The sequence below is a fragment of the Ascaphus truei genome, chromosome 8 (genome assembly GCF_040206685.1).
Source record: "Ascaphus truei isolate aAscTru1 chromosome 8, aAscTru1.hap1, whole genome shotgun sequence".
Taxonomy (NCBI): Eukaryota; Metazoa; Chordata; class Amphibia; order Anura; family Ascaphidae; genus Ascaphus; species Ascaphus truei.
The window spans coordinates 6,271,899-6,296,014 of record NC_134490.1 but is presented as its reverse complement, the minus strand read 5'-3'; the positions used below and the strand labels follow the sequence as shown (position 1 = coordinate 6,296,014).

The following is a 24,116-nucleotide window of genomic DNA, read 5'->3' as shown; positions in this document are numbered from 1 at the left end:
TTCATATTACAAAACAAACAAAAACATCCCGACTGAGACTAACGGGAGTGTGCCATTTGACAATATTGCCGTTTTGCATAACTTTGCCCTCCCGGGAGATAAAGGTTTGATAAATGACCCCCGTGACCTCTGGAACCTTGGCATTGCTGCTGCATTCTCTCCTCAATGGTCTGAGCCACTAACTAAAGTAATTGTACATGCGTATAATACAGGGGGATCAACTCCAGTCTTCAAGCCCCCCCAACAGGTCAGGTTTTCAGGATATCCCAGCTTCAGCACAGGTGGCGCAAATCAGGCGCTGCTTCCTTCTTCGACTTTGCCACTGATTGAGCCACCTGTGCTGAAGCTGGTATATCCTGAAAACCTGACCCGTTGGGAGGGCTTGAGGACGTGAGTTGAGCCCCCCTGGTGTATATTAACGGGGCTCTTCAACCAGGTTTCCAAAGGGCCAGCTAAGAAACCATTTAGGAGCAGACGGGTCACAAGCTTATTGTAATACACCCAGAGCTTGAAAATTATAGTATTTCAACATTGTACGTGCGGCACATACATGTGCGTGCGGCACATACATGTGCGTGGTCTAACTTACACGTGAGGTTCAGTGTGGGGGGGGAAATGCACATTGGCCCTACTAATTTCCTACTCGCTGTTAAGCAGCAAAGTCCGAGGGAAGGGCCCTGATATATTTAACCTGCAAATCTATAAAACACCTTCAGTTACAAAGCGAGTTAGAAATAGTCGATACCCTGTTACACGCCGGACTTGTTACAGATACAATATTGTGGCTGGAAGTGGAACGGAGGCTGTCGAAACCTTTGCAGCATCTAGGAATCTGTCCGTCTGTGGATGTTTCTTCAGCGAAAACGTACACTATGGCGCTAGTGACTGCGTCGCACCTCAAAGGAGCATGCGAACCAAAATAATCCCCATGTTTCCTTATCCATTCCCTGCATTTCACACGCTCACTGTGCTCAGTATCTGCATGGTAAATACAATATAATACATATTTTTTTTTTTTTTAAACATGCCATAACCTTATCGTTGTTTTAAACGACTACAAGAGTATTATTGGCTTCTTTAAAACCAATTACATTATAAATGTACCTTTTCTGGGGGTTTTCTGTGCTCCCTATCCAATAGGGCGAGAATCAGGTTTACAATGCAAGGTCAACAATGGATTGTTATTCACTTCAATATCAGAATCCCTCTCACTGACCTACTCAAGCCCGTATGGGATCCCTTCTGCAAGGTTCTGGTTCTCTTATCCCTTATCAGCAGGGATGGCTAACTCCAGTCCTCAAGGGCCACCAACAGGTCAGGTTTTCAGAATATTTCTGCTTCAGCACAGGTGGCTCAATCAGTGGGTCAGTCGAGCACTGAAGCAGTGATATCCTGAAAGCCTGACCTGTCTATGGCCCTTGAGGTGACCAACACCCTGCACTACAGTATCATCATTCCCGGGCTTATAAAACCTGAAGGTTTGTAAAAAAAATCCCTTTACCGACAACTTTCTGCAGCCGGGCCCTGGAGAAACCCAGATGTGGGATCCCCGATTGCTGCAATACTTGAGATATCGAAACCTAAAAAAACACCCCGACGCCCCGAGGACACCCCTTCCGTGTATATAAAAGGTTTCAAATGTGAAAGAAGCAACAAGCAAAGACGAATAGGAGGGCAGAGATAACGCACGACATGCAGGATAACCATGGCATGGCTTTAATGACAGAGTACTGTGTACACACAATCTGGAATACTGGATCCAGGCAGGACGTCCCACTGAAATAAGGGACGCAACGCATATACAGCACGTATACAGCACGTACAGGCGCCCCCAAAATAATTAAACCTGTACAAGCAAATGTTCCAACCTACCAAAGAGTCAGGGATGCTCGCCCCCTGTCCTCAAGACCCCCCCCCCCCCCACAGGTCAGGTTTACCGGATATCCCCGATTCAGCACAGGTGGCTCAATCAGTCCCTGCTTCAGCACGGGTGGCTGTCTTTGACTGAAAACCTGACCTGTTGTGGAGGTCTTGAGGACAGGAGTTGTGCCCCCCCTGCAGTAAGATGCACGAACGGCTAGCCAGAATATCTTTAAATACTACTAAAGGGGGTGAAAAAGACGTCCGCTTCTTGCTGCATTCTCCGGAAAACGCTTTCCTCTGTAGTTCTGGATTTGCTTCTCGTCAATCATAACTTTATATGCTCAGGCTTCTCTCTCCCCCCCCCCCCCTCTTCCCTTTCTGCAATTAATTCTCTATCTTGGGTTTAAAAATGCTCGGCTTTCTGCTGGGGTGCAGGGTGTAGAATGACCAATTAATTATTTTTTTTTTTAAAAAGAGGAAGCGTTGTCTGTTTAAAAACACACACACTTCAAGTGCAAACGTGTGCAGCGGTGACTTGGGAGACCCCAGCCCGCATCTGCCCCACCCTGCCCAATGCAGCCATCTTTAAATCGGCCGGTTTGTCCGCGAGGGCGTTTCATCTTGGCTCGTCGCCGCCCTTCAGGCTCGACTTCTGCTTCTTCTTGTCCTTCTGCCCGAGGACGCGGAAGACTTTCTTGCGGGCCTCCTTCTGCCTCTTCACCTTCTCCCCTTCCTCCGCCTGCTTCTCGCGCAGGAAGACTTTGTGCTGCTGCCGGTGCTGCGTCTTGGCCTTGCTCTTCTTGTAATTGTGCACAGTGCCCAGGGCGGCCAGCAGGGCGGATATCTGTGGATGAGAAGGGCATTAAAAACACCGCTCCGGAGAACAGCAAGGAAAGCGTTTAAATAAAGGGGCCTCTTAAAAGCAGCCACGATGCTGCTAAAGTTGCCGTTTGTGATATTCTTTTTTTAAAAACATTGTCTGTCGTTAAAGGCAGGGGTGGGCAACTCCAGTCCTCAAGGGCCACCAAAAGGCCAGGTTCTAAGGATATCCCTGCTTCAGCACAGCTGGCTCAAAGACTGAGATGAAGACTGCACCACCTGTGCTGAAGCAGGGATATCCCGAAAACCTGACCTGTTGGTGACCCTCGAGGACTGGAGTTGGCTACCCCTGTTCTAAAGCGATTCTTTGCTTTCTTTTTCTACGCTGCAGACAGAAAAAAAGGTAAGAATCACTGCATATAGCACAAAAGAAGGTTACTATTCTGCTCACTCGCACCCACGGGCCTGCAGTACACGGCTAAGAACCCTTTGCTAAGCAAATGGGATTCAGGATCTTCTCTGGCAGCACAGTGGCCAAGAAGAAGCGTTATATTTACTAGCTCGGAGGAGAAAGGTGACCCTGAAACATGCACACATTACAAATAAACCAGGGTAGCAGAAACAAGATGCAGCCTTTACACAACCTTGTATCCCCCCGGATCCTGTATGCTGGCAAGCGTGTATCTATTCTCCCAGAATGATAGACAGAAAAATACATTCAAAGCTTCTTCCAGTCCTGTGCCCGCCCACCTCTTATTTTCCATTATTGAAATATAAACAGCCATGTGGAAGTTTCTGAACCTTGGAAATTACTTTGCAAAAACCACCATACTTTGAAAGCACGATGAAAATGAATTAATCTGTATAGACAAGTGTCTTTTTTCAACCTCATCTACTATGTAACTATGTATTGGAGATTTCTAATCGGTGAAGTGCGCGCTGTGATTTGCTGTTGTAACTTTTGTTCTCCCGAGTTTGCTGTTCTGAATGACTTATCAGTTATGGCGTCCCCGCTTATCTTTGGGGTACAGCAGGGCCCCGCTTCTCGGCGCTTCGCTTCTCGCCGATCCGCTCATACGGCGGCACCGAGAAGGGGGCCGCCATCTTGATTTCTAACTCGCGCATGCTCAGAACGGGCGGGTGCGCCCCCGGCGCGCATGCGCAGACCGCAGGTTGCGCGCGCATACCATAGGTTGCACATGCGCAGAACGGCAAAAATGCCGGTTTGCGCATGCGCAGAAGTGAAAATCGCCGGATCCGCTTTCCGGCGATTTTCGGTATACGGCGGGCCTCTGGAACGGAACCCGCCGTATACCAGGGGCCCCGCTGTATTGTGTTATCCCTTTTACATGTGAATAGCGGCAAAGGAAGCAGGCGGATATTCAGGCACCACAGAGCAGTGTACAGCTCCCGGATTCCCACGGGTGGAACGCGCCGGCTGCAGGCACTTACCTTCCGTTCGTGGGGTTCCCGGATTACAGCCGGCCGCACGCGGTCCCGCGTCAGCTTCCCCTTCTTTTCCATCATTTTGGGCTTGCTCTTGAAGGGCAGGGCCTTCTGCAGAGCTTTGGGAATGTGGATCGGGTTAAAATGCCTCTTTTGTCTCAGGATGGGCTGCAACAGAGCAGAAAACAGACACAATCGGGTCACTGCAGTTGTTACCCCACCTGTTGGGTTTAACAAAACTCCTGAAGCGAAGCAACAAGTGAAACCTAATAGCACAAATGCTTCTTAATCTCAGTTCATATTGTAATGCATTGATTGATCGCAACACTATCTTATTTTAATGTGACGGCGTTATTAATATCCTCCTTTCTTCGGGTGTCTGTGACAATCTCTGCTGCCGGTTCAATGAATCGCAGAAATGGCCCCAAGATACTAAAAACACCGACCCACTGTCACAATACCACAATAACTTGTGTTGAGCAGTGTGGATTTGCAAGTAATCCGTTTGATTTAAAAATGGAAATTAAATAACTTGATCTAGTTTGCCCATTTCCTTATGAGATTTTATCAACTGTAATCCAAGTGCCTTAAAAAGGAGCAATTAAAGCGGTGTTTTTTTACATAGGATTGAAGAAGGCGATCTCCGGAACTGAACCCCATTCGTTTCATCTCCGGGGAGCCCCTGCTTAGCGAGATACAGACCTCTAAAAAAAGGGGGCGCCGGAAGCTCAGCAAAGTTTAAAGCTCCCGCATCGGCTGACGTCACGGCTTCTTACTGGCCCGCAGGCTGCAGGAGTTTTAAAGCCACTACGTTAACCCTAGTAGCCGAGCGGCTACCAGCACCCCCTTCTGAGGTATCTCTGGTAGCAGGGGGTCACCAGAGCCAACATTGATGGGGTTAAGCTCCGGAGACCCCCTGCTACCAGAGATAACATTGATGGGGTTCAGCTCCGGGGACCCCCTGCTTCAATCCGGTGTAAACATTTTAAAATGTTAAAAACAAAAATGGCATAAATGAACCACTCTGTGCTGGATTAAAGAAACTCTGAACCCATTGAGCATTGGAACGGAGGCTCTTCCAAACTCATTTTAGAAAGAATATAACTATTGTTGTAAACCTAACAAAGAAGAAAGCCATTACTAGAGGACGTCACGTTAAAAACGCTATATAATAATAATAATAATATGTTCTTGTATAGCGCTGCTAATTGTACGCAGCGCTTTACACACATTTTGCAGGCACAGGTCCCTGCCCCGTAGAGCTTACAATCTATGTGTTTTGGTGCCTGAGGCACAGGGAGATAAAGTGACTTGCCCAAGGTCACAAGGAGCCGACACCGGGAATTGAACTAGGTTCCCCTGCAGCAACCTGCAGTCAGTGTCAGTCAGTGTCTTTACTCACTGAGCCGCTCCTTCTCCTATATAAAAGTATCACTACATTTGGATATGAAATAGCAACGGTGCAGGCCCAGTAATAACATCGCCCTTTGGTCCTTCTGCTGCCGTTTGATGCATCTGCAACCCTGTCATTCCAGAAGTTCTGTCACACGAGCCCTGCCTCCAGCATATAAAGGAGTAAGGAGTATCGCAATGGGGCGTCAGCGGGGGACATTGCAGCCCCTGTGTATACCTTGTACAGAGAATCTTTCTGCGGCTTGTACCGGACCCCCAGCTCGTGCTTAAGTTGCCCCAACGTCTTCATGCCAGTCCAGCTCTCTTTCTGCCCCAGCGGCTTCAGCAGGGAGGTGACGGGGTTATAGAAAGTGGGCACGGTGACTGGGTACCAGGTGCGCAGGAAAACGATGTCTGAGGAGGGCGAGAGCAGGGCGCGGGGTTATCAGGGGGCAAGGTTTTAGAGAAGGCATCTTGTCTCATTATCTGGACCCCTTGATCACTGGATTTTAGCAGAACAGGGAGAGACAACCAAACATTATCCTTCCATCTCTTTATAAAACTCACAGTGCATGCCAGGGGTGCGCAACTGGGGTCCTCAAGGGCCTCCAACAGGTCAAGGTTTTCAGGATATCCCTGCGTCAGCACAGGTGTGCTGAAGCAGGGATATCCTCCAAACCTGACCTGTTGGTGGCCCTTGAGCACCGGAGTTGCCCACCCCTGGTGTATGCAACTGTATCCCCTTCTTGGTTTGGCAACTAATTGGTTAAAGGATTAGAAGGGTTTAAACGGTGTGGGGTCACCAGGTTCTGCCCCTCCCATTTTGATTTGTCACCAGTGGTGTCACCATGGGGAGTCTGGTATAAATAGCCACGGCCGTATCCTAGAAGCCGTTCCTCAGAGCTCCAAGTTCTCATGTGCGTCCTGTATATAGGTTTGGGTGCTGGTCTGCAGCCAGCTACGACATCTCACTTATACCATTTTGGAGTTTAATAACGAGCCCCTGTGCTTAAGTACGCGCCTGTAGAGAGGATCAGGAGGTTCGTGTGCATGGAGACCGTGTGCAGCTTATTTCACAGGGTTGCTAAATCAGGAACCTGAATATGTCGGACCGGTCCAAATCGGAAGGTTCTGATGCATTACTGACCCCGAACAGGACACTTCTCTCCCACTGGTATCAGGATAAGTACCTCCTCTGGGTCGGCCCTGGACCTTCCAGAGGATGATTCCCCAAAGCTTCTACTTTTGCCGCGTGTGTGTATCATCATTTGTCTATGTTTTAACGTGGGCTTTTGGACTGTGTTCAATAAAACCCGCTTTTTGTTCTAGAACAGTTTCTGGCGCCCTATTTCTCCTCCTACCTCCCATACACGCCCCGGCCTGCACCATGTAATGGCCCGAGAGTGAGCCCGCACTATACGGGGATATCGGAGGCGACACTAGGCCGGGAAAGGTGGAGGTCGCACCACAATGTATTGAACATCGAAGGGTTGGACCCGGGGCTGCGCTGGCAAGGGACAGAGGCGGCTGCGCCGCTGCTCACCGCTCATCAGCAGCTTGTCCTCGAACGTGGCCCGGAAGGCCCCTTCAGGGGTCCGCAGAGCCTTCTTGATCTGCCCCCGGACCCCGCTCACTGTGCGCACCGAGGCCCCTTCAAACTTGGCAACTTCCAAGGCAGAACCGAACATCCCCTGGGAGGGAGGAGAGCAGCGGGCAGGAAGAAACATGGTTGTGTCAGGTTGATGACATACTTGCATTGTGTATAATTAGGGTTTATGTAAAGCAGGCAGAGAAACCGCATTATTAGACACACATGGAACGTGTCTGGTTCTGGATGATGAAAACCCGAGTGGGGCAGCGTGTACAATGAACCCCCTACCTTGACGAACGACGTGTTCTTGTAGATTTTACAGGGATATCCGATCAGTTTCAACTTCTTCACCACGGTGATGGATTTGTCCAGATCCAGCACAACGCCTGTGGCTGCGATCCGGAAATCAGCCTGCCAGAACCAACGCGCACGTAAGTAATGTGCCCGCCGAAAAACTGCATGCACATACAAAAGCAGCTTACTAAAGCAAACACGCGTGTGCCACAAAAAGAGGAGTTTTACAGAGCAGTAAAAAAAAAAAAATTTTAGTAAGCAATCTGTAAAGAAAATGTATTTTTAAACGTTGTGTACATCAATTTAAATAATTTTGTATTAAACCAAAACCCTGGGTCACGACGAGCTCAAACCCTTGTAAATGTGTTAGTGTATTTTTGTATTTACCATTTAATTTAACTTTGAGAACAACTATCTGAAATGTTTTTAGAAGCCTTTGTAAATGTTTATTATTTTATTACTGTCAGATTTACCTCCATATTGTAATTTTATAAAGAAAACACATTTTTTTGTATTAAAGTCAAACAGGGATTTGAAATGGTTTTAATGGGAAGGGCTGCAGTGTATTCATAACATACTCAGCAACACGTCCCATTGCGCTCCACGTCTGAATAGGTGAAGGGCGGATATTTGTACTTTATAGGATTCCCCGAGTGTGAGCTCTTGGACCAAGGGAATAAGTGAGCCTGTACGGTGTAACTCTGCGCACACACACAGCCCAGATTAGAACTCACCGTGGTGCTGCAGACAGACTGAACCGCCAGGAAGCCTGTCCCTTGTGGGGTGATGGGACCTGTAGAGAGAGAGAGAGAGAGAGAGATAGAATGAGACATGTATGCCAAGTTCTCTCCTGCGTGCCCAAACTCCCATTCATATAGAAAAGTATTTCCATGTAAAGGTCTTTACCATTGAATTGGCTATTGCTACAGCGGATTGTGGCTGCCAATGCCCAGAACAGCTTCTAGATTTAAAGAATGTCAGACTGAATTTATTTGTTTTATAGAATCACTGTAGAAAACCAGAAACTTTCTTTCCTTCTTAGAACATAGAAACTGTATTTCCAATTTCACGGTGGCTGCGGTCTCCTTTCACTAAAGGAACAGGAATGACGTCTGTGTGATTAAATGCTTATTTAAGCATGAACCCCTAATTTATATGATCCAAAGGCTCAGGCACCCCACATTACCGAGACACAACTCAACTGATTTCCATTGAATTAGCCGATAAACCTTGTGCAGGTTTCTTATGTCCCAGTTTGGTATCCTGGAGACTTTGGTGTTTCAGCTTCTCACCGGTGTGGGGTTCACTTACCAATCTACAATGGCATTTCCCCCGTACAATACTCATGTTACAGAATAATAATGTCCCTAAAGGTAATTGGAAATGCCTGTTTTTGTTAACTATCCCTAATAATACATTACAAACCCATTACAGTGTCCGAGGAATCCTCCCCGTTAGTCTGCGGCACCCTTAGAATACACGGGTTTCGTGCCTCACCCCAGATAGTGGCTCCGCAGTGCATGTGCTCAGGGCTGTACTTGAGGAGCCTGTGACGCCCGTTGTGGTCCTCAATATAATACAGGGGGACGGTCTGGAAACGCCTCCAGCCGAGGGAGAAGATCAGAGGGTCCCGAGTCTTTAGGATCCTTTTGTGCCAGCGGTGCTTCTTCAAACGCATCTGGGGGGGAGGGGTGGGGGGGAGTCACAAATAATTATTGCCATACAGCTCTAGCATCGTGCATGTAATCTCCCGCAGAGTACAAATAGTCAGGGTGATCAGGGTACCCTATCACTCGCAAGAATGGCCAGGAGCAAGACAATGTATATAGAGCCCTTGAATATAACTTCATGTCGATCTGACACTTTAACTATCCCTTTAGCATCTGTATAATCACTGAGCATCCTTCAAGACCCCTCAACATAGGAGGTTGCCAGGACAACCATGGACCAGTTTTATCACAGCCATCAAGCACACAAAACCTGTGTTTCTCCTCATTTTTGGACGCTATTTAGGTCAAATTTCAAGCCGCGCTCCAATCTTGCAGACTCCAGGTTGAAATCCCCGTAAAAAATGTAATCTGTAGACTTGGTTTTGCTGTATATTGAACACTTTTTCTTTCTAATAAGACGAGTTTTTATGGAGGTGGTAGTGGTTTGAAGAATCACTCTACATTGCTGCGTGTCCAGTTTTCAGATAAACAACTTTAGCTTCAACCGCTTTGCAGCCGGAAATTGAGTCTCCTCTGGCAACCAAGGGGTTAAAGCTTATCTGGGTCCCAAAACCATCTCCATGTGGCAGTGGCTTGTTTAGAGTGCAAGCTCTTTGACCCACACAGAAGCATTCCTGGAGATACAGACTCCGCACAGCCGGATTTTGGCGCCCCATACCTGGATGTATCCAACGTTCCCCTCGCTGTTTCCAAGTCCTCCCAGGATCATAGGGTAATGGGGGTCAAAGTTGACCACAAACTCGCAGGGGACGCTCTCGATCTCGATGCGCAGGTACATGCCGGGCCGGAAACCCTCGTACTGCACGCGGACGTCATCCTCCTGGTCTTCAAACTCTGCGCGGTTCAACTGGGAGGAAACAACACAGTCACGTTATACAGAGAGAAACAGGGCATGTTATATTAGGAGAGAAAAGTCAACGTGTAAATAAAGGAAGAATATTGCAAATACAGAAAAAAATAAACACATGGAACAGTGGGCACACCTATAGGAGGCATATATTGTGCGCGCACAGGAAATAAATACAGCTATATCTTACCCAGATCCACGGATCAGTGCAAAAAAAGAAGCAGCAGCAGCACATCGCAGGCAAGTATCAAAACACCGTATTGTACACAAGCAAACGTTTCGGTCCTTACAGGAGGGACCCCACCCACATAAAGGTCCTGCTCAAGGGACGAAACTTTGGTGTTTGTGCACAATACGCTGTTTTGATACTTACCTACAATGTGCTGCTTCTAGCATTTTGGTGTGCCTGTCCTGTTTTCTAATATATAAACAGATTAGTATGTAACTATATAATATGTCAAGTTAGATGTAGCACCGGGCCTTTTTGTCATATACATTAGGTCAAAATCTCTGTAGCACTACTTTTGAGACAAATATATTGTGTGCGCGCGCACACACACACACACACACACACACACACACACACACACACACACCAGGGCGAGAGGTGATAGAGAGAAGAGGAGCCGTGCAGGAGGAAGAGAGAGAAGAGAGTAAGTCGGCAGTGAAAGGTTCTGGTTCCGGTTCTGACCTGCGCCTGTTTCTGCATCTCTCCCTTCAGGTCATCGAAATACGTAGCATCAGTTTCCCCGTCATCGTACTGTGCGTTGAATCGCTCCTTCAGCTTCCGCTTCTTGTCCAGCCGCTGCTTCCGCTCGTCTTCCTCTGCTGGGACCACCGTGGGGCTGTCTTCTCCCGCCCCCTCCCCGTCACTTTCCTGCTGTATAATAGAACGGTTATATAAGCCGATCATACTTCCTACAGCAGCAGGGGCGGGCAACTCGGCCTCAACAAGTTAGGTCGTAAGGATATCCATGCTTCAGTACAGGTGGCTCAATCAGTGCTGAAGCAGTGATATCCTTAAAACCTGGCCTGTTGGTGACCCTCGAGGACTGGAGTTGCCACCTCCCCCACCCCACAGCAGAGACAATGTCTACATCTTCCAGCCAAAGCAGCGCAGCAGCGGTGATGCTATCGCATATCAATACCCCTTCCTTAGGCTCCGGCTTCCCTTTGTGTAACACTCCGGTCTCCAGGTCTTCAAAGTCTCCGAACACCTCCTCTGTGGGCACAGGACACACAGGTTGCAGAACGAGTAAATAAAATGATTAAAGCAGCATATCGTTCTTCGGCACTAACCTGGATCCGTAGGACAGGGAGTCACCCCGAAAATATGCAATGAGGCCCCACGGCAGATCATTTCCCACTGTCTATATTAATCTGCCGAGGACATCACGCGCACACCAATAGTTTCCCCTACTGTTAAATCAATAAAGCCCCCCAAATAACCGTGATATGTTCCCCGTTTCCAGCTGTGCTTCTGTCCCCTACGCAGGCGTTGTCGGGATAGGATTAACATTCCCTGCGGCCAGGTTCAGACCCATCCCTCAGTCACTAGCGACCTGCAGGTGCACTCTGGCGAGGTGTCATTCTGCAACATCACACATGGGCGTGGGGGGAATAAATAAAATGATTTAACTAAATAACCTGCATGTATCTGCAGTTCAGCAATGAGTGCGTTTACCTTAACCCTCCACTGCCAGGGGATGAGTTAACCCTAACCCGGCCAAACAGCAGAAAATCTCACCATTCTCCTGCAGTAGTTTCTCTGCGTCCTTATCCGCTTCCCATTTCCCGGTGACGAAGCAGTCACGGATACAGTCCATGACCTGGGCACAGAGAGAAGACCGTTATACCACAGCTGGGACAATTCCAGCCCCCTTCTGTCTCAGTGAGGGTGTCATGCTGTGGTTTAGGGATCAGACTCCCTCCTACGTTCTGTTCTCTGTCACTACATGTAGCTAACGTTACAGTCTCCGGAGCCTTCTGCTTTTTCAACTGTGGCCCCCAGGAACTGCGAGTCTCACTATACCTGCATGCTGCCCTTTGGTTAAAAGGACAGATAACACACCCTTGATCCAGTCTGTCAGTCACTATACGAAAGGATTAGGGGACTAGACTTCAGTTGAAACAAGGGAGTATTATTCCCCAACAAGGGGGCATCAGTGTCCGAAATCGATTCTTCACCCCCCTCCCGTTCTGTTCTCCTGTACCTCATCCAAAGTCCAGTCCTGGGGGCTCTCAACGCAGAATTTGGAGCAGTCCAATGCATTAGCCGCTCGCTTAGATTCCTTGTCCGGGCGGCTGACATGGAACAAGCCTCCCAGCTCCTCTCCGGTCTCTTCCCGCTCCTCCTCCTCCTTCTCAGCCACTGTGCGGAGCAGATACAGGCAAAGGTTACAGCAACACACACCAACGCGCTTTCCGAACCTGGGGGGCCCGGGAGACAAGGAAGAGGCCCCAGAGTGACAGGAGGGACACACGGAGATAAAGTGGCAAGGAAATAGATGGGCAGAAAGTGACAAAATGAGACAAAATATGAGAGACAGCGAGACTACAGAGACACAGAGAGCAAACAGCAAGAAGGCCATGTCCCTGCATCAGTAGGATTTATTCCAGCTAGAAACCCTATTCTTTTAACTAGGATTTTGGAGAACGGGTCACCAAACCCTGTTGATTGTAATAGCCCCGGGGATACAGATTACCCCCAGACACCAGACGCCCTTTGCCGGCGCCCGCCACATACCAGCGCCGTACACCAGCTTGCGCAGGTTGGGAGCGCTTTGCTGTTGCCGGAGAAACGCCTCTGAGGCTTTCTGTTTCAGACCTTCCTTCCACCGCAAGGCACCTGGGAGAGAAGAATTACATTGCGTTACCACTACGAGCAGCAATGGCGCTGATCCTTAACCCCTTGGCAGCCAGAGGGGCGTGCAAATGCTTTGCAAAGTCATGAGCTTAAGAGTCCAACCCCATTATTCACAACTCGGTAATTGATGCCTCAAAAAAAAACAAAAAAACATGTAATTACTTAATTTCATGTCTCAAAATTTCCCTTTATTTTCATTTACAACAGATGCTCTTCATGGGGTGGGGGTAATTGCCAATATTGGTTTGTTCCACCCCAATGTAGGGCCAGATTACTCAATAGGCAGACGTATGCATGCCCATGTGTGTGGGTGTATATGCCTGTTTGTCTGTATTTGTATGTCCAACTACATGCGTGTATGTGTATATCCGGATGTGCGCGTGTATGTGTATATCTGGATGTGCGCGCGCATGCCTCTATATGTATGTCTGTGTTTAGCGTGATGGGATTTGGGGCGGAGAGGGGCAAATACACAAACTATCTCTGCCCCAGTGAGGTGGTAACCAGATTATTAAAAACAAACTACAGGCATACCCCACATTAACGTACGCAATGGGACGGGAGCATGTATGTAACACAGGCATACCCCACATTAACGTACGCAATGGGACGGGAGCATGTATGTAACACAGGCATACCCCGAATTAACGTACGCAATGGGACCGGAGCGTGTATGTAACACAGGCATACCCCACATTAACGTACGCAATGGGACCGGAGCGTGTATGTAACACAGGCATACCCCGCATTAACGTACGCAATGGGACCCGAGCATGTATGTAACACAGGCATACCCCGCATTAACGTACGCAATGGGACGGGAGCATGTATGTAACACAGGCATACCCCGCATTAACGTACGCAATGGGACCGGAGCATGTATGTAACACAGGCATACCCCGCATTAACGTACGCAATGGGACCGGAGCATGTATGTAACGCAGGCATACCCCGCATTAATGTACGCAATGGGACGGGAGCGTGTATGTAACACAGGCATACCCCGCATTAACGTACGCAATGGGACGGGAGCGTGTATGTAACACAGGCATACCCCGCATTAACGTACGCAATGGGACGGGAGCATGTATGTAACACAGGCATACCCCGCATTAACGTACGCAATGGGACCGGAGCATGTATGTAACACAGGCATACCCCGCATTAACGTACGCAATGGGACCGGAGCATGTATGTAAAGCGAAAATGTACTTAAAGTGAAGCACTACCTTTTCCCACTTATCGATGCATATACTGTATTGCAATCGTCATATACGTGTATAACTGATGTAAATAACGCATTTGTAACAGGCTCTATAGTCTCCCCGCTTGCGCACAGCTTCGGTACAGGTAGGGAGCCGGTATTGCTGTTCAGGACGTGCTGACAGGCGCATGCGTGAGCTGCCGTTTGCCTATTGAGCGATATGTCCTTACTCGCGAGTGTATTTAAAGTGAGTGTCCTTAAACCGGGGTGTGCCTGTACTATTCTGAGCCCCAGTTAGGGAAGGGAGTAGGATAAGGTGAGACAGCAGAAATACGGGCAGGAAAAACCTCTAGATTAAAACTTGACATCCATGTCCGACACCAACTGCAAAAAACGGGATTAGAAAAACCTGACGCTTATACAAAGTATTTGTTGAAGTATTAGTTTAAGCCCACGAAACATTACGGTCATCAGTTCAAATCGATCCTATTTAGCAAACTAATAACCCCAATTACATACCATTTATGAAGTTGCCCCCACCCTCCGTCCCGTGGATACCTCCTCGTGCAACTTTACAGAATAAAAAGCATAAGACATTCAAGTCCGGGGGCTCCGACCCTGTATAACAGACAGATACACGGCAGAGAGAGCCAAACATCATGCTATTCAGGGCCCGGCAGGAAGGTCGTATCACTGTTACTCACATCTCCCTAACGTTATATGTACCTAGTGATAGACCCTTAGGCCACATTCACTTCCCAATGACAAGTTGTAAGGCCCCTTGTGACCAGTTCATTTGGTCCCAAAAGTGCTGTATGGCTGGGCCCAGCTTTGTAACTATGGCCCTTACTGCCTCTAGGGAATAACTTACCCGCAGTATCTGCAGCGATATCGTCCCCGTCATCCAACTCATCCTCATCCAGCAAATCTTCCTCATCCCCACCCTCTTCTTCAGCAGTATCCCCAGCTTCCGGACCCTCAGCCTTTTGCTCATCCCCAGAGTCCTCCCCGTCTGTGTCCATGCCCTCGGCAGCATCAGAGCCAGAGGAGGTCCCTTCGTCCCCTGTACAGTTACCGGAGTCCAAGGTCGGAGCGACTTTCCTGCCGGCCAGCTCCCTTACTGCTCGTCTCTCTGTGCCCGTCTTCCTTTTCACAGCAGTGGGAAGGATCGGACTCACACTAGCCTCCTCCTCACTATCCGATGACTCTTCCTCACTTTCTCCACCATCATCCTCTTCATCATCATCTTCCTCCCCGCTCTCCTCAAGGTCGTCATCACTGTCTGCAAAGACCGGCACCTCCAACGTGGACGCTGGCTTGGTCTCCTCTAGCTTTGGCCGTTTAGAAGCCCCTGGGGCTGGATGTTGTTCAGGTTCTTGTTCCCCTTCACTATCACCAAGCTCCTCTTCTGAGGTGTTGTCGTCGTCGTCCTCATCATCATCATCACCTTCCTCGTTGTCATCTTCCTGGCCAGATTCCCCACCTGCATCTTGGTCCCCTGTGAAGACGGCCTTGCGTCGCACCCTGCCAGACTTGGCATCCACGACCCGTTCCTCTGTGGGCATGACAAACCTGAGAGGGGGCAAAGAGTCGGACGTGAGGCAGAAAGTGAGAGTGCTGGATGATACAAATAATATAGGAAAGCGAAAGACGGGAATAATAGGAGACAGATCATGAGAGATAACGGTCATATGCACCAAGCAGCCTTCTGCACCGGGAGAAACCTTATAACCCGTTGACTTCAATTAGCTGTAAATGGGCTATTGGCACCAGAAGGCTGTTAGTAAACATGGCCCACAATGCCCTGCAAGTCTTTAGAGATGTGTCCAGGGGCAGTGGTCAGGCAGAAGGATGGCACGGAGGAACTTACTCTTTGTTCTCCACATCCTCCAGGCCCAGCGGTTTGGAGTCTGTGAAGAGGGACACTTTGCTGGCGGACATCTTGGAATCGATGGTGACGTTGGTAGATATAAGGCTCTGGACCAGTTCATGCGAAGGCTTCAAAGCTCTCTGCAATCAAAAGAACACGTGAATGCCTGGGACGCTGTACCACGAGCCGCAGCGCTATCCTGTGACGTCTCCCGGCGCTGCTGCCGAGCGGCACCTCTATTATGCCCGGGAGACAGAGCAGAGGAGGCGTGGCCGTGAGCGGTTCATCCTCATTGGCTGAACCGCTCACGTGACACGGCCGTCGCCAGAGAAAAACACATTTTGAAGTCTCTCCTCCAGCCGTGCGCTTTGCAGTACGGCGCGCCCCGACCGTCGCCAGCGGTATGATTGTGTTTATGCTAGTTGTTTTGGCGCCGCGCACGTTTTTCGGTATAATCACGGCCTTATATGGATCAGCAACGAAAATCTCTAGGTACAATGTTGCAAATGGCAACACACACACACACACACACACACACACACACACACACACACACACACACACACACACACACACACACACACACACACACACACACACACACACACACACACACACACACACACACACACACACACACACACACACACACACACACACCCTTTCTGCGCAGTATGTAGCGAGTTACTTGGGTAACAAGTTTTATTCCCCCCCCCCTCACTTTCTCTCCCCCCTCACCTGCTGTGCTTGTTGGACATGGTGTGCTCCGAGGTCAATGTAAACCGCGTCCTTGTCATACACCACTCCCCCCACGCCTGAGAGCGGGGCGTAAATCAGCTTCTCCTTCTCGTTCAGAGAACGCTTCTTCTGCTGGCCGGGGAGGGGGCAGGGGTCTGGCAGGAAACTGATCTCACTCAGGGCAAAGTCCCCTACACCTGCAACAAAAAGAATAATAATAATAATAATAGCATGTAATCCCCATGTGCTGCATTACTACAAGCGGCTTTACTTAATACCAAGGCACGGGAAACAACTGAACGAACAATGTGCCCACAATCCTGTGTGGTTTTCCCCGCTACATTCCCCCATCAGATTGCATTCTCTGAGAAGGTGATCCGTAACGAACAGGAAGGTTTACAAGGCCAGTTATTCATTACAAAAAGTAACCAGCAATTTAGGGTAGAGAGGTTATGGTCTTGGGAGTTGCTAGGAACAAAGGGAAAAACTGGTCTTTCACATTGTACACAATGAAAACGCAAAAAGAAACACACACACACACACAGACAGGCAAATAATGACAAGTGCACGCAACATAATAATCTAATAGATGTACATTACACAGCCCACGGCTTGGAGCAAAGACAGAAGCAGCACATCGCAGGTAAGTCGAAACAAAATGTATTTGGTACCATAAAGGATATTTTTGTACCAATACAACTATTTCCCCCCCAGAAGTAACACCTGGTATGTGGACTTGGCTCCTATTCTTCAGGTGCGCTCCCCGCAGGTATCCGTAGAGCGATACCTTCCGGTCACATTTCGCATTCACCCGAATATCTTCTGGATTCGTCAGATCTTCCATTCTAAAAATAAAAAAAAGGCGAGAAGAGACACGAAATAAGCTTCTCATTTAATACCTTCACTCTAGATGCAGATATATCAAATATAAACCAGAGTATCGCTTAAAAACCTAGGTGTTTTAATTTTGCACAGAGGGTCACAGGTGCAACCCTCGTGGGTCCCTGACATCAGCATACGGACTTGAGTTAGAGGAAGTCCTATGTTCTGGCAAACAAAAAGTTCTTCAATATCTCAGCGTCATAGACTTCAATCCTCTTCTAAGTAAAATTGGTCACATATATGCTTTGGGTGCAAAAAGGAGCGATTCACTTTTCTTCGGGGTCTTACGTAATTCTAATCATCTGTTAATTATTATACTTTGGCTAACGATACCAGCATAAATTAGTTTACACAAAACATCAAAAGAAAAAAAGGAGGGAGGAAGCCAGACGCACCTGTCCGCCAGGAGGTAGGGGTGGGACGTCTGCCAAACCAGGGGGCGAAACTTCATGACGGAGATAAACCTGCCCAGGTTACGTATCTCTTGCTTCTGATACTCTGCGTACACCATCCCTGAGAGGTAGAAAAGCTTGGCCCCCTACATAACAAGAGCAAAACCCACCATGTATTATTTTGGCTACCCTCATAATAACCCTACGGAGTACCCTACACCATATGTCCCCTTGTGGATTTTAGTTGAAACATTAATGAGTAATTCCAGCAGCTATATTGTCTTATTTTATACGGCCGATATAAAAGCCAGTGCTGTACTGAGAATACTGCAGGCACAGCGAGTCCCTTTGGCCTCAAACAGATAACATTGTAACTTTGGGGCCCGAGGCACAGGAAGGGAAAGTGAGTTACCCGAGGTCGTAAGGCGATGACCCTGCGGTCTGAACCGGGATTTGCCTCTGTAAGGTCCGTGTTCTTACCACTCAGACGTTCCTTCAGCACAATATATACATTATGTCTATAGTTCTCCAAAAGCAAAAAGTCTAATTCAGGGGGGCTCAACTCCCGTCCTCAAGCCCCCCACCCAGGTCAAGTTTTAAGGCTAGCTTCAGCACGTGGCTCAACCAGTTCCTGCTTCAGCACAGGTGGCGCAATCAGAGGCTCAGTTTTTGACGGAGCCACCTGTGCTGAAGCAGAGCTATCCTTAAGACCTGACTTGTTGGGGGGCTTGAGGACTGGTGTTGAGCAGCACTGCTCCCCAACATCCAGGGATGTGCTGCAGAGTAAGGCCTCGCTCAGGGTGAAAGCGAGCGTGCTGGTGCTCGAGCGCCGTGACGTCAGCCGCTCCTGTTGCTCGGGCGATTCCTGGCCTGCTAGTTGCGGCGTAGGGGGCGTGCCCGTGACCGGTTTGCCCTCATTGACTGAACCGCGCACATTTCTCTGCAAACATCGCGCCTCCCCGCGCTTATATACACGCACGCGCAGTATGGACGCTACAATTGAATGTCATTGGGCATGCTGGCATGCTGGCCGGCTCGCTCAGACACAGCTCCTCACCTGGTAGACCTCGGTCCAGAAACGATGCTTCAGCCTCTTCTTGACCTTGCGCAGCTGCTTGTTGTTCTTGAAGGAGTCCAGGTGGGTGAGGACGCCCATGATTTTCGGGAAGCCGTGCACCTGGCAGATATTCAGGAACTCAAAGGTCTCCATCTCGAACCCGAAACTCGCGTCGATCAGCATGAGGACCTGGGGTGCGAGGAGGGCAGGGGGTTATTCAAAGACGCCCACGGATTTGACCACGTGCCAGATGTGAAAGCAGCGACAGCCACGTATAATCACTGGCCGCTATGCCAACCTTGTATACCACAAATAAAAAAAAAAACATAGGAGTGCCATGGCCCCTCCTTGCACGCGGCGTTCATGTGATCGCTCATCAGACATCGCCGTGGTAATGGCAACGTCATGAGGGCCACCAGTGTGACGCGCATCGTGACTTTAGTAAACATCATAAGTGCCCTCAACCAGTTAAAGCACCAATCCGCTCTACTCTAAATAAAACCATACGGATTGTCTCCTTTCTTCTAACCAGCCGTTGTGCTGCGGTTTTTAGCAAGCCCATCCCCCTTTTTTAATGTCTGCAGATATAATTCTCTGAAAATGTGCCTCCCTGGGAAGTTAAAATGGCCGCTGCCATTGACACTTCATGAAAGAGGTTGCCATGGTGACTGCGGAAGTCAGTAAAACAAACAAATGAAACCTCCAAGATGTTGAAAAGCATTAAACATTACAAATAGATCAGCACACGGACCAGGCTATGCCTATGTCAGGGCTTCATTTCTGTTAATATGGGGGGTCTGCGGCTTTAAATTAACCCTGCAGAGCCATGTTCGGAGTATTCTGCACACAGGACAGATACAGTACATGTGGATATAGCGTCTCCGCTTAAGTCTCTCCAACATCGCAGGGAACGGTCACTTACCAAGTCAGCCACTTTAGCCAAGTCTATCATCGTGTTAATGTCACAGCCACATTCAATGATGGTCAAACGTCGCTTCTTCCCTGCAGAGGGGGAAGGGGCAAGAGACCTAAATAATGTTACAGGCCCCTGTGGCTCTTCACGTGGCATTGCTGTTTTATCTCATTATGTGCCCTTTTACCTTCCTTTATAAAGGACGTTATTGGAGCCCATTTAGCAAATGCCATCCAGCGGAAAATAAAAATATTGAAAATGAATAAGCACCACATTTATCAAATACTAAACCCCACTTAGAATACTACGGTCAGAATATTATATTACACTTTAACTACAGATGGGTTATTATCTGCACTAGTGAGGCATTAATGGCACATTTAACATATATACCAAAACAGGCTAAATACTTGCTAAGAGCGACAGTGAATAATTTGTTCTTGTATACGACACTAATTAACAAAACGGAGATTTTTCTATGAAAGATATCACACAGTAAATGCAGTAACGCAGCTACTCACCCAGTGCCCATTTATAGAACGCCCCGTTACAAGACAATTGTGAATGATTGAACATATTTAATATTGGTTCTGTATACTTAATGCTGAATGACATTTAATTATAATCAGTTCGTGTTCGCTGCCATTCCCTGTTTTACTGCTTCACAAAATGTCATACACTTGTAGTATGCAACTTTGTGTTATTTTGTTAACAGTTGTCAAATGTTTTACTGCTGTGAATTGTAATGATTATGGATAAAATTAACAAATTCAAGCAGACACCCACGAGATCTTCTCTTTGTAGTAGTGAGAGTTTGACGCTCTCGCACTGCAGAGTCGCAGTGTTCTTGGGAGCGGTCACTTTCACATGGGATGTTTCTCTGCTCTCTCACCTGACACAATGGTCACCGGTCCCCGGATCTCAGTCAGCTTCTGCTTGGTGAAATTTTTGATCAGGCAGCGGATCAGGGTGCTCTTTCCCACTTTAGGGGGCCCCATAACCACCACAACCACAGGAGGGGGATCCAGAGGGGTGCGGTCTACCACTGGGATGTGATGCTTTTTAGTCTTCAGGTCCTGTGTCCTAGGCAGAGGAACAAATGATAAGACATCTCAATGACCCAGCAGCAGGTTAAAAAAAAAAATGCATCACATGAACACACTATACACAATCCTCTATATATATACTGGAGCTGTAATAAAGTGAAACACACAGCTTTAAAACATGTTCTATAATAAGCATCGGCACGTGCCACAAAGAAGCTTAATATACCGCAGCCATATGCAATGGAACATACAGTATGTAAAATTTATATGTGGAAAAGAATCCCAGTCCTGCTCAGCAACATATATAGCAGGCAGGACCTATATTGTGAAAGCACTGACCATTTAACACCACTTCACGATTACTTACTTAATTCTGTAGGATTTTATTTAATGATTGTGTTTAGACCATAAAGTTATGTAACATAATGCAGGCCACACAACGTACCAACACTATTGCTTAGAATGCTGGTAGTTTTAAACCATGTTCTTTCTTCATGTTCGGCTTCTGCGGTTTCTATGGCAACCCCTGAATGGTCATTACTATCCATATTTAGGACGACGTATTTCCAGGATCGGTATATCAAGAATGGAAACAAATATAGTGAAGAAAACAAGCTCAGGGCCAACAGTTGCAACAGGAACACTATTTATGTGCGGAGCAGATTGCTGTTTAGCTAAATTCTACATGGCAGTAGCCAGTGCGCTGTCCTGACAGATGTGCGAGTGTAGAAGTCTCGGTATTGTTACCTGTGGAAGGTCCTTGCCATGCGCACCGCAGACTGCACTGCGAACGCTTTAGGGTTCCGCTTCCTGGCATCTTCCTCCGTGCCGGCACCCGCCTCACCCTGCTGCCTGGTCCGCTTCTTGTTGGCCTTCGTACCGCTGTTTTTCTTGCGGTGCTTCTTCTGGTCTTTCTCCTCCATGTTTAGCGGGTGTCAGTGGGAAATCTGCAGCTGTGGGTTAAAGTAGCACTGCAGGTTTATACTATACTTGTTACATGTCATTCATTGGCAGAAACTCGCCCTGTGCGCTGCTAGGATTCTCACTTTCATTGGGTGAGGTTCAAAACACCATATGATTCAAGTAAGGTTCCATCACAAGGGTGTATGTTATAGCTGAAACTTCAGACACATACCATAGAAGGACCGGCTCAGTGAGTAAAGACACTGACTAGCACGGAGTTTGAAGTAGGGGAACCTGGCTCCTTTTGACCTTGGGCAAGTCACTTTCTCTCCCATTGCCTCAAGCACCAAAAAATAGATTGTAAACTCCACGCGGCAGAGACTAGTAGCACTATTCAAGAACATGCTATTATTATTACTTACATGTCCCAAGTACACCAATATATCCCATCCTACAAAGCATGAACCACCTTCTCCTACATACAGAGAGATATCACAACAACTAGTCTGTAAGTTTTTCTGAGCAGATACTTTCTACCAATGTTTCCTTTTTTTTTGTTTGATTTGGTTATAAACAGAAACATGCAGAGTTCCTGCCTTATGTCTTGTATACTATCTTTGTAAAGAACTGCAAAGCTGGTTGGTGCAGTATAGATAGCACTATATAATAACGATTACATAAGAATACCCCACTTTAAAACACTATAAATGTATGTATATGCAGGGGCTCAACGTGTGAAGGCACTGGGAGTCTGAGTATAACTTTTTTTATTTTCACCTAGAGTAGCACAACATTTTATATACAAAAAGGGGAGGTTAGACATTCGTCCCCTTCCTAACTTCACAAAATACAACCGATCATACTGATATATATATATATATATACACACTCTCACACACTCTCTCACACTCTCTCACCCCCGGTACCTGAGTCTCACACACACTGCACTGCTGTCTCCCAGTCAGAACCTCCACATGGCCACAAGATCCGCCGGAAGCGTCCGACTCGTCTGATCCGTCCGGAAACAGCGTGTGAGCGGAACCTTCGGGCGCGCCTAGAAAGGGGGCTGGTTACAGTGTAACACACTGACTGTGCGCGTACTACAAGGACAGATAATGACATCAGTCACGTACTGCGCAAGTCAAATGTTATCGTATTGTAATGGTCTTTCTATTGAAATGTGGGGCCAATTGCCATATGGCTACATGTAATGGAGTCTGTGCACTTCAAGCATCCTGACTTGGGAATCGGAAGGAAGGACCATCCTCTACCAACAATGTGGTCAGTTCTGACCTGCATGTCTCTCCGGTTCCTGCCTCATCTGTAACTAAACAAAGGTTTACAATGGTGGATAGGGAGTAATGATGGATTGGTCGCCATACTGTGCCAATTGTCCCGAGCCATGGTTCCTGACAAGGAAGTGTACATTGTGATGATGGGGAAACAAGGATGTTCCTTAGGCCTTGTCCAGGTAAGGAAAGGTGCGCGCTGGGGCTCCGTCGTGCGCCCTGCTTGGCTGTGCTTTTCCTGGCCGGCCAGGTGTGCGTGCGACGTCACATAGCTGGTTCGCCCTCATTGGGAGAAGCGCTCATGACGCGCTAGCGAGCAGCAAAATCAATTTTGCCTGCTCGTCAAGTGGCTGAGCGCCTGAGCAGGCGCGCCCGCCCACGCAGGCCACGTGCATTGTCGCAGCACTCAGCACCACCCTGGACGAGGCCTAAGGGCTCGCTCAGACAGGCTGCTACGGCAGCTTGCTAGCGTTCGCGCTCCCGCCGCTCGCTCCTACAGCACAGCGATCTGTGCTCAAACTGCAGGAGCCAGATCGCAGCATTTGGGGGTGTGGCGGGGGCGTGTAACGAGCACATCACGGAGCTGGTTCGCCATTATTGGCTGAACCAGCTCGCGTAACACGACTGTAGCCCCAAATTTCAATTCGGGTTGTGGCGGCAAAATGTCGCAGCAACAACACTGCACTTTGCAGTCGGTGGAGTCCCACCGCACAACCCAAATTTGCGATTGACGTGCGCGCACACCTTGCATCGCCTTCTGTCTGAGCTCAGCCTAAGGCTGCGTCCATAGAATGTGGAGCAGCGCTGAGCCGCGCTGATGCTCACCTGATCAAGCATGAGCGATTTCATGCACATGCAGGCGAGCCAGCGTCCGCGGTCGGGAGGCGGGGAAGTGACATTCGCTGGGCCAATCGTCCGCGACGCACCAACGTCACGGCGCCGTGTTGTTGACGCTGCTTCGCCCTGATTGGAGG

General features: G+C 48.4%; 1 protein-coding gene across 3 annotated transcripts; it reads right to left on the bottom strand.

The window, feature by feature from the left end:
- Nucleotides 1-1,695: 1,695 nt before the first annotated feature.
- BMS1 (BMS1 ribosome biogenesis factor) lies at nt 1,696-22,930 on the bottom strand. 3 transcript variants are annotated; one of them, XM_075610410.1, is made up of 23 exons: nt 22,780-22,930; nt 21,698-21,903; nt 20,797-20,987; nt 19,914-19,993; nt 18,992-19,180; nt 17,938-18,080; nt 17,384-17,505; nt 16,661-16,857; nt 15,923-16,062; nt 14,924-15,624; nt 12,729-12,830; nt 12,196-12,353; nt 11,730-11,811; nt 11,131-11,204; nt 10,674-10,862; nt 9,794-9,982; nt 8,903-9,083; nt 8,140-8,198; nt 7,400-7,522; nt 7,064-7,211; nt 5,759-5,934; nt 4,135-4,296; nt 1,696-2,707 (listed from the first exon to the last, which is right to left on the bottom strand). In XM_075610410.1, exons 2-23 carry the CDS (start codon nt 21,871-21,873, stop codon nt 2,480-2,482), a joined length of 3,810 nt encoding a protein of 1,269 aa, XP_075466525.1. In that variant the 5' UTR covers nt 21,874-21,903; nt 22,780-22,930; the 3' UTR covers nt 1,696-2,479. The 3 variants fall into 3 exon arrangements, with proteins under 3 accessions (XP_075466525.1, XP_075466527.1, XP_075466526.1); XM_075610412.1 differs by having other exon boundaries at nt 10,674-10,859; XM_075610411.1 differs by having other exon boundaries at nt 21,698-21,897.
- Nucleotides 22,931-24,116: the final 1,186 nt, after the last annotated feature.